General features: G+C 65.1%; 1 protein-coding gene across 7 annotated transcripts in view; it reads left to right on the top strand.

The window, feature by feature from the left end:
* Positions 1-3557: 3557 nt before the first annotated feature.
* ATP2B3 (ATPase plasma membrane Ca2+ transporting 3) overlaps positions 3558-12780 on the top strand; it is a 42754-nt gene continuing 33531 nt past the window's right edge. For 4 of the 7 annotated variants that reach the window (XM_061179251.1, XM_061179258.1, XM_061179253.1 and 1 more), the window contains exons 1-6: positions 3558-3860; positions 7856-8053; positions 8236-8493; positions 8928-9053; positions 9178-9303; positions 12399-12440. In XM_061179251.1, the coding sequence (XP_061035234.1) occupies positions 3653-3860; positions 7856-8053; positions 8236-8493; positions 8928-9053; positions 9178-9303; positions 12399-12440 (958 nt within the window). In that variant the 5' untranslated portion in view covers positions 3558-3652. The remainder of the gene's footprint in view (positions 3861-7855; positions 8054-8235; positions 8494-8927; positions 9054-9177; positions 9304-12398; positions 12441-12780) is intronic. The other 3 variants (XM_061179252.1, XM_061179255.1, XM_061179254.1) reach the window with 2 other exon arrangements.

A 12780-nucleotide genomic window follows, 5' to 3' on the forward strand; every position in this document is an offset into this window, starting at 1 on the left:
GGCAGGGTGGTGACCAGCCACCCGACTGGAGGGAGGCCTGTGGGGTGGTAGTCGGCACGTGGGGCCTGGCGGGGGCTGAGGGAGAGAGAGCCGGCCGCAGCGCAGGCAGGGTGCCGGGGACACTGAGGCGTGGAGCAACGACAAGGCCAGCCAAGGGGCTGCGGCGAGCGCAGAAGGCCAGGCCTCGACTCCCCGCCCGGTCCCCTTACCGTGAGTCACCTTGGGCCCAGTTGGCCCCAGCGGTGACAGCACACCAGTTAGGAGCAGCTCAAGGCCCCGGCGTGGCTCTGGCCGCGGCTGTTGCTTAATGGAGGGCAGGGCCACACTTGGGGGCAGAAGCAGGGAGCAGGAGGGGGAAGATGAAGCCGCCCTTGGGTGAGCCCTGGTTGTCGGGGCGGAGGAGATGCTGTGCTGCCCGCCTGCAGGGTGCCCCTGGAAGCGTGCGAGCTCCCCTGGGATGACCTGCCGCCTCCCAGCACAGGCCCAAGAGCCACCCAACCATGGGCGGTTGGCTGGGTCACCCCTGGAACCCGCCAGTGTCGTGTGGGCGGGGCTGGGTGCCTTTCAACTGGGTCTTCACCGAGTGGGTGTAGAGGCCAAAAGGATAAAAGGAACAGATTGTTCATCTGGCTTCCCTTTTAGAGAGGAGTGCTGGAGAGGCCCTGGCAGCTCGGTGGGTCGACTTTGCAAGGTCTTGGAATGCAGGCCCGGTGGCCTGCCCGCCAAGGGCATCAGAGCCCCGGGTGAGCGCCGGCCACTCCCCTCAGCCAGGGCTGGGGACTCTGCTCAGGGACAAGTGACTCACATATTTGCTGGATGCCCCCCCCCCACCCTACCGGAACTCACAGCGCCCATTGGTCAGAGCCAAAGCGGAGCCTCCGCAGATGAACCCGGCCCCGCCCTCCCCTCCAGCAACCAACAGGCTAGGGGGCTGGGGAGACAGAGCCCAACCCCGCCAGTTTCACCCAGGGTGCTACCGTCTGGGAATGGCGAGGCAGGGGCACGGAGCTCAGGGTAGAGAAAGGAGGGGAAGGAAGCCGCTGGGGGGGAATGACGGCCCGGGGCATCTGGAGGGGGCCTGGGAGCTCGGGTGAGTCGAAAGCTGCCATCGCGGCCTCCAGCACCTCCTGAAACAGTCAGAAGCAGGACACCCAGGCGTCCCTGTGGCTCTGCCACCTCACCCAGCCAAGCCTCAGTTTCCCGAGCTGACAGATTCCTGCCGTGCCCACCCGGGTGGGCAGGTGCATTCACAGAGCACCCCAGAAGGAGCCTGCCCTGCCCCGACCTCCCGGAAGCCTGGCTTCCTTCAAGTTCCCTGAGCTCTGGTCGTGCCCCCGGGGTCCCTGCCCCCACCCCTCCTGCAGCTCCCTCCGTCGTCTCCCGGCTTCTGCCCCTGCAGTCCATCATCACCCAGCAGCCCTCTGCATGGTGGTGGCCTCCGCCGCTCGTGGCCCCATGGGATCCGCCTCCTTCCTGGTGTCAGAACGCTCTTCCCTCCCCGCCCCCCCGGCCCCCAACCAAAACTGCGCCCCCATTGCTCTGAAGCTGTTATCATCTCCATCTCTCTCACCAGCGGGAACTGCTAGGCACCCATCTCCCGGCCAAAGAGTGCGGGGACCCATTCAGTCCTGCCCACCGCTCTGTCCCCAGCAGAGATGGCCAGCACGGGCATACAGTAGATGCTCAGTAAAGATTGGTCAGATGGTGAACAGCAGGGACAGGAGGTGGGGAGGTGCGTGGGAGCGGGAGAGGACGGTGCATTCGTGTGTCTGCCATCTTGTTCCCACATCTTCCGGCAACGAAGGCTGCTCCGTGCAGAAAGTGTCTAGAGAGTTAACACTTAGGTGCCCAAACTTTTAAAACCTGGCTCACTTTGGATGGCCATTTGCTGAGGTGCCTCTCTGTCTCCCAGACCTCCCTGGCGGGACTGCCTTAAGTACGTGAGATTTTTCTTGACAGCGTGAGGCCAGTGTCCAGAGGAACTGAGGCCTCCACCATGTTCCGAGACCCCCTGAGGCCTGTGGGCATGGGGGAGTGGACCTCGTTTCCCAGAGACCTTGGTCTCATCCCCTGAGGACTGTGGCATGTCCATGCTCCTGGCGTCCGCTGGCCTCACAGAGAGATAAGGGCTCTCCTGAGAGCAGAGGCCACGAGGCTCTGGGTTACTGTGTTTCCATGGGCGGTTCTAGATCAAAAACCTGGATTGGTGGCCGAGTTCTGCTTCCAAGAGGATCCTTCTGAGCCAGGAGCTTCCCCAAAGGTGAGGGATCGGGCCCAACTGAGCCTCACCGCCAGGAGGCTTCTTTGCTGGTGTGAAGGCCAAGGCCATGTGCGCTGAGACTGATTCAGTCCGGGGAGCTTAGTGCACGGCCTTGGGGGATGCTGCCACTCATGCTCAGGCCACAAGCTGGGAATGAGAGGTGGGGAAAGACCAGCAGGAGAAGCTAGGGGCCCGAGAAGGGGCGGCCCAGCAGGCCCCCGTGGTCCACGCCACCAGACCCTGTGAAGGCGGCAGGCAGGGCAGCCAGGGTGCCGAGGTTCCTCAGGCAGGTGGGGTGGTGGCGGCGGGGTGCGGGGACAGTGAGAGGGGTGACAACTTCATGATGCTCTGCAGAGGAGGAAGGCAGTGTGGCCCGGGAGCTGGCTGGCTGCTGTTAACTTGGGGAGACCCCAGCTCCTTACTTTGCCAGCTGGAGGGCAGAGGGGTGTGGAGGGGAGTGGGTGGCACTGTGCTGTGGGCCAGGGTGACGGAGAAGTCACCAGTGACCTGTGGCTGCTTTCCACTTTCTCCTCCACCCTCCCCTTCCGCTCTCTTCCTCCCTCCCTCCTTCCCCTTCCCTCTCTCCCTCTCCCCTCCTTTTACCCTCCCCACCGCACCCTCCTTCCTTCCTTGCCCCCGACCCCAGGTCCCCTCAAGGCAGCAGAAACACCCTGCACGCTAAGCCTTGACCTAGTGCCCAGCTGGCTCTGTCCATGGCTTGGCCTGCTCCCCGGAACCCTGCACAGCCCCGGGCCTGAAACCTTGAGCCGCGGAGGCCGGGCCAGAAGACCACTGCCACCAGGGATTTATAGCATGCCGGCTGCACCGGGCGAGTCTTAATCAGGCAAGCGTGGGAGCGTGCTGGAGCAGACGAGTAAAGCTCGAGGTTGGGCACAGGCACGGATAACCTAACTGCGCCAGGGCAAGACCAGCCACTATTCGATCCTGACACGTCGCCCCTGCTTCGGTGTGGGTTCCCAGATGCACTGGGGGGCAGTGAGAGCCTCTGCATCCCAGGTTGGCTAGTGCTGGCGGCGGCAGGTCCCCACCAGGAGCCTCTGACGCTGCCTGCTTCCCCACGCAGCAAGCTTACGGTGGCAGGACAGGGGGATGAGCTGGCAGGTGGGCCTGGCGGGGCATGAGGGCCACTGGCCCGGCCTGGGAGGGGAATTCTGCACTCAGTGAGTCATGGCTCAGACCGAGTGCAGATTTGCAGAGAACGTTCCAGGAGAGTGGACCTTGGTTTTGTCTCAACCGTGCCCCCGGGCTTCTTCTCACCTCCTTCTCCCCAGGTGTCTGTGCGCGGCCACTTCCCTCTGCCGCCGCCTCGCCGCACCTCACCCAGGCGCTGGGACCTTGGAGGACACCCTCCCCTCCCGCGCCCCAGGCAGGATGGGGGACGTGGCCAACAGTTCCATCGAGTTCCACCCCAAACCCCAGCAGCAGCGGGAGGCCCCCCATGCAGGGGGCTTTGGGTGCACGCTGGCTGAGCTGCGCTCCCTCATGGAGCTCCGAGGGGCCGAGGCGCTGCAGAAAGTCCAGGAAACCTACGGGGATGTGGGCGGGCTCTGCAGGAGGCTGAAGACCTCACCCACGGAGGGTAAGTCTGCCAGCAGAGCCCTGGCACGGGCGGCGTGTGCGCCGGGGATGCAGGGCCCCGCACCGCCCCTCACTCCTCCCTGCAGACGTTCCCTAGCCCCGGGGGCGGGCCCCGTCAAGGGCTGGGTGCGCTTGCAGCAGCTTCCCAGAGGCACTCTTGACCACGACCGTGACCATGATCGTGCCTGTGCGCTCCCGTTTCCCCCTGAGTGGGACATGCTCTGTGTGGGGCAACCTGACCCCCTGCACCTGTGCCTCCGTAATCAGCAGTTCCCACTTGCATCCCTTCTTTGGATTAAATAGAAACGGAACGACAGAGAAGAGGAAGGGAGAAGCGGGCACCGAATCGCACGTGCTGGCGGGATGGGCCCCAAACTGAAACCCCAGCAGCTCTTCCGAGAGACGAGCGGGGCAGCCCCTGACCGAGTGCCCCCGGTTCCCCATACGCTCGGCCCTCTGTGCAGTCAAGGGGGGCAGGAAGAGGAGGAAAGGCGTAGGGTTCGGTTCTCTGGGGAGGGGCTTGGGGTGGGGGCCGGGTAGAGTGCTGAGCGGAGGAGGCACCAGCGCAGGCTGTCCTGAAGAGGTCCAAATCTGAGACGGTATATCTCTGAGATCTGCTGCAGGGAGCCTCTAGGGAGCCTGGGGTGTGTCCTCTAGAAGGTTCTAGGGGTGGAGGCCTGATTGCCACCTTGGTCCCCCCCTCTGCCCTGTGGCCCTTTTCCCCTGCTCCAGAGCAGACGTCTGCCCTGCCCTGCACCAGCCTTCCCCAGTCCTGCCCGCTGGGTCTGCTGGGAGGCCGGGATCCCCGGGAGCCAGGCTTGGCCCCAGTTTCCAGAGGCCGGAGCATTTCTGGCCCAGCTGCCGCTTCCCCGGCAGGGCTGCTGGTGCCAGGCCCGTTCCCGGCCAGTGCCGGTTGATCGCATCAGCTCCCGTTTCGGCTGTCACACCTTTGTCACCCAGGGCCCTGGCCGTCACCCTGTCTCCATCTGTGTGCAGGTGACACCTGGGCTGGAACGGGGAGTGGAGATGCCTCCTGCCCCCGCCCCCCCGCAGAGGAGGTGGGCCTGAGGCTGGGTGAGGGGGCACCCACACGGCCAGGTCAGGAGCTCTGAGGGGCCGCCCGGGTCTCTCCTGCTTTGTGCTCTAAAGGGACCCAGCCTGGTGTGGGTGTGTGATCGGGGCAGATGGCTTGGTTCAGGGCCAGAGGAGCTCTCTCCTGCTCTCCTCCTTGCCCATCCCTTCCCCCAGCCCCCGGACTTGGGGCCGGGTGGGGGGAGGCCGGGGTAGAGGGCCATTTAGCCACAAGGGCTCTGGCCTCTCCCAGATAAAAGGAAGCAGATGGGCTTCAGCTGGCAGCTCTTTCCTCTGCCTGTCAGGCCTTGTTAAATATTTAAAATGTCAAGGCCCCTGGGAACGTGCCCGATTCTGCCACAGAGGCTCTGGCGCTCGCCCGGTGCCTGTGGAGGGGCGGGTGTAAAGAAGGGCGGGTGCCCAGGTGGGTGGCCCCAACAGAGGGACCCCAGCCTGGCCTGGTCTGCATCCCGAAGAATGAGCGGTTCGAGGGCACCCATCTCCGACCGTGGGAGCCCTCAAGGCCCCGGAGTTCTCACCTGGACGTTCCCGCTCCTGCTCAGACACAGTGACCTGAGCTGGCGGGAGGGGCGACTTAGCTGAGCCCCAGGCCCCACGCACACCCCCTGGCAAGGCGGGCAGACTCTGGGCTGCCAGCAAACTGGTGCTTTGGGGAGGGTGAGGAGGCCAGGGCGGTGCGTGCTCTACTGGAGGAGGGGACTTGGTCTCCTGGCAACAAGCACATCAATGGGCTCCGCCTTTTTATCTATCCAAGAGGATTCCAGAAGCCAGGGAGCCTGGGTCTTAGGCCGAGCTGGGGAGACCTGGGCCCCGGCCCTTCCCCTGTTTGGCCTCCACTGGCACTCATGGAAAGGAGAGGGCAGATTAGCCGAGAGCTGCCCCATGTGGTCCTAATCCAATTCTGATGGCATCTGGCCTCTGCTCTGGGCAGGGTGCCCATCTGAGTCCATGCCAACTGCCGGCCACTGCCCCTGCACCCAGGACCTGGGCCACCTCAGGGGCCCTGCTGGACCAGTGCGTGCTCAGAACCAGAGGGGCTGCAGCTGCCTTCGGTCACCCCAGCAAGCACTTCGGCAACAGCAGCTCTCCAGACCCCTGAACCCACAGGAAGGCCAAGGCCTCGGGCTGGTCTAGAGCAAGGGAGAGAGAAGCATTGCTGCTGCACCAAGGGCAAACCAAGGCCAAGGGACAAGCTGAGGGAAGGAGGGAGGGAGGGAGCTCCTGGGGAAGGGGCCCTGAGGGCCCAGCTTCCTGTGGGGACCAGCTGGGCATAGGGGGCAGGGCAGGCAGGATGCAGATTCCAGAGGGTGCGGGGGCCTCTGTCGTCCTCGGGGCCTCCAGATCAGTGCCCTTTCCCAGGGTGGGGGTAGTGGAGACCCTGGGTGTCTGGGAGATTCAGGGTTCGAGGACCTTCCTAGTAATAACCCCACTTTTCACATCTCCTGTAGGTCAAGGGAGTGGGACATGGGCCCTCAGCTGGGTCCCCAGCCCTTAGGAGCTGAGGTCCTGAGCTTCTCCCAGACGCCCAACTGGGAGGCCACAGCCTCCAGAAGCTTTAGCCGGGGCCGGGCCGGGCACAGTGAGGCAGGGGCAGAAGGGCAGAGACAGCTGTGGCTCCCGCTGGGCGGGGCGGACAGTGTGCGGTCACGGCCTAGCTCGGGAGACGTGCCAAGGCGGTGCGTCTGGGGGCTTTTGCTCTGGTCAGTCCTTCCACCCCGAGGGGCCCCCCTTCCCCCCCCCCTCCCCAGAAGCCAGCTTTCCCCGTCCAGCACACACCCTCCCCCTCCCCAGAAGCCAGCTTTCCCCGTCCAGCGCACACCCTCCCCCTCCCCAGAAGCCAGCTTTCCCCGTCCAGCGCACACCCTCCCCCTCCCCAGAAGCCAGCTTTCCCCGTCCAGCGCACACCCTCCCTCCCTCCTTCCGACCCCTCTGCGCCACACGCAGCACTTTCTCGTTCTCAGCTCATCTGGGGCCGGGTCTTGTGTGGCTTTCCAAGCCGGCAGGGGGCACCCCAAGGGCTGGCACCCAGGCCCTTCTGGTTGCCCACCCCCTGCCCCGCCCCTCCCCACTGGAGGCCTGGGGAGTTGCAGCTGCTCAGGTCTGGGAACTGCAAGCCACTGTCTGTCCACGAGGTGTCAGTGTGGGACCGGGCACTTGGGGGCAGAGAAGCCAGAAAGGCTTGGGGGGTGGGGGTGGGGGGGCCGTGGATGGGCCTGGAAGGAAGCAGAATCCCAAGGGCTGAGGTCGGGGCCAGGGGACTGTGTCATCCCATCTGCCTGCCTCTGGGGAAGATGGCCAAGTGGATGCCCGGCCTTCGGAGGCAGTGGCCTGGATACCAGTCCCACATGGAAGCTTTCGGTACCTTCAGGAATGGGCCTGAGGAGACTCATGCTCTAGAAGCAGAGACCCAGCGGCCTTGGTGCAGGCCTGGGTGGGAAGTGGGTCGTCCCAAGAATGAGAAGTCAGGGCCCAGCTTCCAAAAGCTGGTGCGGGCCCCTTTGTGGGTGTTGATTCTGAGCCGCTGCGTAAACCGGCCACCCTCCCTCCCTCTCTCCTAGCCCACACAGCTTGTCGGGGATGCAGAGGGGACTGTAGTTCCTAGACCTCCCCAGGCGCATCAGGAGGATGGTCCACCCTTCCTTGTGCTCGGGCTCCGAGTTATCGCGTGGTCGTGGTGGCGCACCTGTGCCCTCCAGGCAGCTGGAGAGGCTGCATGCGCTCCCGCCTACGTGCCCCCAGGGTTTGCAGAAGGGCTCCAGGTGCCAGGCCAGTGCAGTTCCCGCTTTCTGGGAGCTTTCAGTCTAGAGGGAAAGACAGGCACGGGGAAAGGAGCAGGGGGGTGCAGGGCTGGCCTTTCCCATCCTCCCCTTCTGTGCCTCTGCTCCGCGTCCCCGCACCGCGCAGGCCTGGCCGACAACACCAATGACTTGGAGAAGCGCAGGCAGATCTACGGGCAGAACTTCATCCCTCCCAAGCAGCCCAAGACCTTCCTACAGCTGGTATGGGAGGCCCTGCAGGATGTGACCCTCATCATCCTGGAGGTGGCCGCCATCGTATCCCTGGGCCTCTCATTCTATGCGCCACCCGGAGAGGAGAGCGAAGGTGAGGGGCAGGGCTGGGAAGGGCGGTGAAGGAGGACCTGGTAGACAGGGGCGGGACGCGGGTGGCAGCGCAGAGGTGCTGGCAGGAGGGGAGGGATAGAAGCTGAGATGACGGAGGGAGGAAGGAGCTGGTGGAGGGACTTCTCTGCCACCTCTGCCCTCCCCTTCTGTCCTCGGGCACAGCGTGCGGGAATGTGTCGGCTGGGGCTGAAGATGAAGGGGAGGCCGAGGCGGGCTGGATTGAGGGGGCCGCCATCCTGCTGTCTGTCATCTGCGTGGTCTTGGTCACGGCCTTCAACGACTGGAGCAAGGAGAAGCAGTTCCGGGGCCTGCAGAGCCGCATCGAACAGGAGCAGAAGTTCACCGTCATCCGGAACGGGCAGCTCCTCCAGGTCCCTGTGGCTGCGCTGGTGGTAGGGGACATCGCCCAGGTCAAGTATGGTGAGCGCGCCCATCGCCACCCACGCTGTGAAGGAGCTCAGCTCCCGTTTCAGGGGCAGGGTGGAGCGGAGGGGCGCGCCTGCACCCCCAGCGCAGGCCTTCCCGGGGAGCACGCGGGGTGGGAGGCTGGAGGCGGGGAGCTCGGGCAGGAGGCCCGGCGAAGACGGGAGTGTCAGCGGCTTCAGCGCCCCAGGAGCAGGCTGTCCCCACAGCCTGTCGAGGGCCTCCCCAGCACGGCAGGGCGCTCCTGTGGGCCCCATTCCCTGGAAGATGGATGACAGGGCTAGGAGTGGGTGGGTACCCCCAGAAAGCAGGAGACCAAAGGCAGAGGGCCGCACACCCGACAGGACCTCCTCTGGGGGAGATGGGAGGCGGCATGGAGGAAGGCCTCCTGGACGCATGGTCTGTGGTTCTGGCCACCTGGCCGGCCTTAGGAGACCTGCTGCCCGCCGATGGCGTGCTCATCCAGGGCAATGACCTCAAGATTGACGAGAGCTCCCTGACGGGCGAGTCGGACCACGTGCGCAAGTCGGCAGACAAAGACCCCATGCTGCTGTCAGGTGAGCCCGGCGGGACCGGAGTCCCTGCTCCTGGAATGCCCAGGACAAAACCTGTAGGTGCTGAGCATGCCTCCCACCCAGCGGTGCAGATCTCTGTCTCAGTCTCCGTGTGTTGCTGTGCCAGGCACTCACGTCATGGAAGGTTCTGGAAGAATGGTGGTGACAGCCGTTGGTGTTAACTCCCAGACAGGCATCATCTTTACCTTGCTTGGGGCTGGTGGAGAGGAGGAGGAGAAGAAGGATAAGAAAGGTAAGGCAACAGTACCCTGCAGTTCCCAGCGCCGCCAGGCCGCTGGCCCTCGTGTGTAGCCGCGCTCTCTTCCTCGCCTGCCTGGTGACGGCCCCTTGCTGGCCCAGTCCCTGGCTCTGGCACTGGGGAGAACCGGCCCTCAGGGGGTGGGAGGCCATACCCTGTCTCCTGGTTCCTTTTGGAGACCCCCCCTTCCGGGGTCTTTGCCCCAGAGCCAGCAGGTTGGAGGCCACCCAGTTTTGTGTGAGGCCGTTTCCCTCAGATGGCTCTTCCCCTAAGGCTTTGGCGGCGTGTGTGCCAGGGTTGGGGCAGTGCCCTGCCTGGGTAGGAATGGGGCTGGAGGGACAGCCCACATGGTGGGGCACTGAGGGCCCCAGGCCGACGTGGCAGCTAGCGAAACACAGGCCACACAGCCAAGGGTGGAGGGCTCCCAAGCAGAAAGGACTAGACACCCCAAAGGACACCCAGGGCCAGAGGAAGCTGAGATGGGGCCAGGGCCCTCACCCTAAGGGAAAGCAGTGTCGAGGGACAGATGTCTTCTGAGGGCCCAGCTCTGTATTCACCCTGGCCTCCCTGGCACATGGCTACCCAGCTGCCTCCTCTTGCCAGCGTCCCGAGCCCCAGGCATAGCTGGTGCCCCCTCCGCTCCTCAGAACAGGGCTTACAAAGCTCTGGAGCTCCCCCAGCATCCCACCCCCCGCCCCCATCCCAGTCAGGACCCCGGTCCCTTCCACGACTCAGGCCTGCATCTGCTCACAACTCACCTTTCTCTGACCTGGGTCTCCCCTCAGGCCACTCCTGCCATCAAACCAGGTAAGGAATGACGTTTTCGAGATGTGCACCCCACCTCTGAGTGAAGCCACCTGGGCCCACTAGAAGTACAAAGACACGCACGAGTACGGGGAGACCGTGTGCCAGAAGCCTGCAGCCAGGGCCCTGGGGACAGGGCGTGCGGGTCACCAGCTCCACCTCAGCCGGTCAAGGCTGCTGGGCCTGGAGCGCAGGCGGGATCGGTCTGCCCAGCCCAGTAATGTGGGGACAGGTCAGCGTAAGGAAAGACGCACTAGTGTCCCCAGACCTGAGCACGTGAGGGAGGAAATGGATGCTCCTGGAGGCATGAGGGAGGAAGTGGATGAGCCACTGCTGCCTAGAAGCCTCCACGGGCCCCGTCTCCTGGCAGCCGGGGCCTGGCTTCCCTTCCTGGGCTCCTCCCTACTCCTGGGCCACCAGGCCCCCCCCCTCACAGCCAGTGGGCACCGGCGGACCTTCGGCCACCTTGGCCACACCAGGCGCCCCTCCCTGCAGGGCTCAGCCCGGTGTCTCGCCACAGTCAGCACCCTGGGGCCCACAGGAGGGCAAGTGGGTGGGTAGGCAGGCCCTGGGCCTCGCCTGGGCTAGACTGGAGTCCTTGGTGGCTGCTTGGCAGGACGCCTCTCCCACATTCCTTCCCAGGCTCTTCCCCTCCCGCTAGGTCCCTTAAATGTCACCGTCCTTCAGGACTCGGTCCTAGGCCCCTTCTCTTCGACCTTGACAAGACCCCTCCAGAACCCCCCCTGGGTCTCCCCCAGCCCCGGTTCCTCTCCCCCACTTGCTGTGCCACTTAAGAGTCAGAGGGGACACCTGCAGCAGCTGGCTCCCTGGAGGAGGGGAACCCGAGGGGGCCCTGCAGGGGAAGCAGAGCTGGCCAGGCTCCGGGGAGGGGGCAGCGGCACCCACGACCCCTCACCTCCCCCACTTCTCCGCCCAAGGCCCTGGCCACTGCAGAGACTGGAAGGTGGCACCTCGCCCTCAGCATCCCCCCCTCAACCCCCCCCCCCGCCACCTCTCCATCCGGCTGGTGGGCTCAGTGCTCCCCGTACATCAGGGGCACTGCTGTCGCCCGCCTGTTTCTTGCCTTCTGGCCTTGACTCCTTGTCGCCCTTCTCTTCTTTGGGCTGACCTCTTTCCCCTCGTCTTCCCCTCCCTCGGCTCCTGCCCCTTTTCAGGCCAGGCCCAGCCCTCGTCTTCCCACCGTGCTCATCTCAATCCTCGCTCCCTCCTCCAGAAGGTGCCCGTGGCGCCAGGGCGACACCCCCTCATTGAGCTGTATTGTCACCCACCGTGTGTCTACAGGTGTCTCCCCTGCCCCGCCCCAGAAGTCTCCTTCACCTCGGAATGCCCCACAGGCCCAACTGACACCCCACTGGGGCTGGGAGGGGACCTCTCCCTCCTTCCTGGGACCCCCAGAGCAGACCCCGCTGCCTGGGAGCCACCTGGCCTCCAGTCTGTGTCCCTGGGTCCCCAGTGACATGAGCTGTTGGGTGGCGGCTGACAAGCCAGCCCAGTAGCCCCTCCTGTCCCAGGCCGCTCGTCTCTGGATCCAGGGCAGCGTGTGTGTGGCCCGCAGAGAGCTCTTCCGGCTGCTGCCCTGGGGCAGGTGAGGCAGGAGGAGCTGGGGTGCGGAGCCCGACCGCCAGCTCAGAGCCCCTCACCTGCCGCCTCTCCTGGGCGCTCCCAGAGTTGCAGTCCTTCCCGGCCTCAGAAACCAGCGGCACAGCCAGCGGCGCTTACCGGCCCCCGTCCCTAGCACCCAGCTCCGCCTGGGGCCCAGCCCCTCCGATGCCCCTGTTGCTCCCTCCAGCGCTGTGGGTGCCCTGAGGCTAGCCGACTCCTCGGCTCGCTCCCTTATCCTCTAAAGCACACACAGACTTGACTGCTGGCCGCGCTGCCCAGAAGGCTGATCTCTAGGCCGCCAGGGCTTAGGAACCATCTAGGCACCCCCTCGCACTGGTTCTGGGGGGAACACCCATCCCGACTGGGGGGCCCTGTTTGAGGCAGCAGAGTTGGGACCCGACACCTGGCAGCTCTCGTTACCCATGGTGGCGGCCCTTCCAGAAACCTCCTGCTGCCGACCGTGCGTGAGCCAGGGTCTGTCCAGGGCTGGCCTGCGGGGTCTCTGGAGGGCTGGAGACCAGACCCTCTTCCCCCGCCCGGCCTCTCTCACCGCCCTCGCTGGCTGCACTGTCTGTGCCCCGCTGTCCCGTGTGCGCGTGTGTGTGCCAAGGCCACGTGGGCGTTCTCAAGTCTCCGTGTCTGTCGTTCCTCTCCCGTTGTAGGCAAGCAGCAGGATGGGGCGATGGAGAGTAGCCAGACCAAAGGTAATGCGCGCCCTGCACTCAGGATGGGTGGCAGAGGGTGCGGCGCAGGGTGGGGGGCCGCCCGCCTCGGTTGCAGGAGCAGCGCCTGGAGGCCAGGTGAGTGGGGCGGGGCGGCTGCTCTGCAGACCCCGCCGGAAGTGCGCAAATATGGCCCGTGAGCCAGCATCCTGGTGAGGAAACTGAGGCTCCAGAGGGGTGACTCACCCAAGACTTAATCGGGCCTGTGGGTTTCCTGGTTCAGCTGCCTTTCTGCTGAGCCTTGGAGGCCTGCTCCCCTCTCAGCCAGAATGCCTGTGGGTGCCGATACTCTGTAGCCAGGGTGAAGGGCTGTAGGTGCTGG

Source organism: Eubalaena glacialis, chromosome X (genome assembly GCF_028564815.1).
Source record: "Eubalaena glacialis isolate mEubGla1 chromosome X, mEubGla1.1.hap2.+ XY, whole genome shotgun sequence".
Classification (NCBI taxonomy): Eukaryota; Metazoa; Chordata; class Mammalia; order Artiodactyla; family Balaenidae; genus Eubalaena; species Eubalaena glacialis.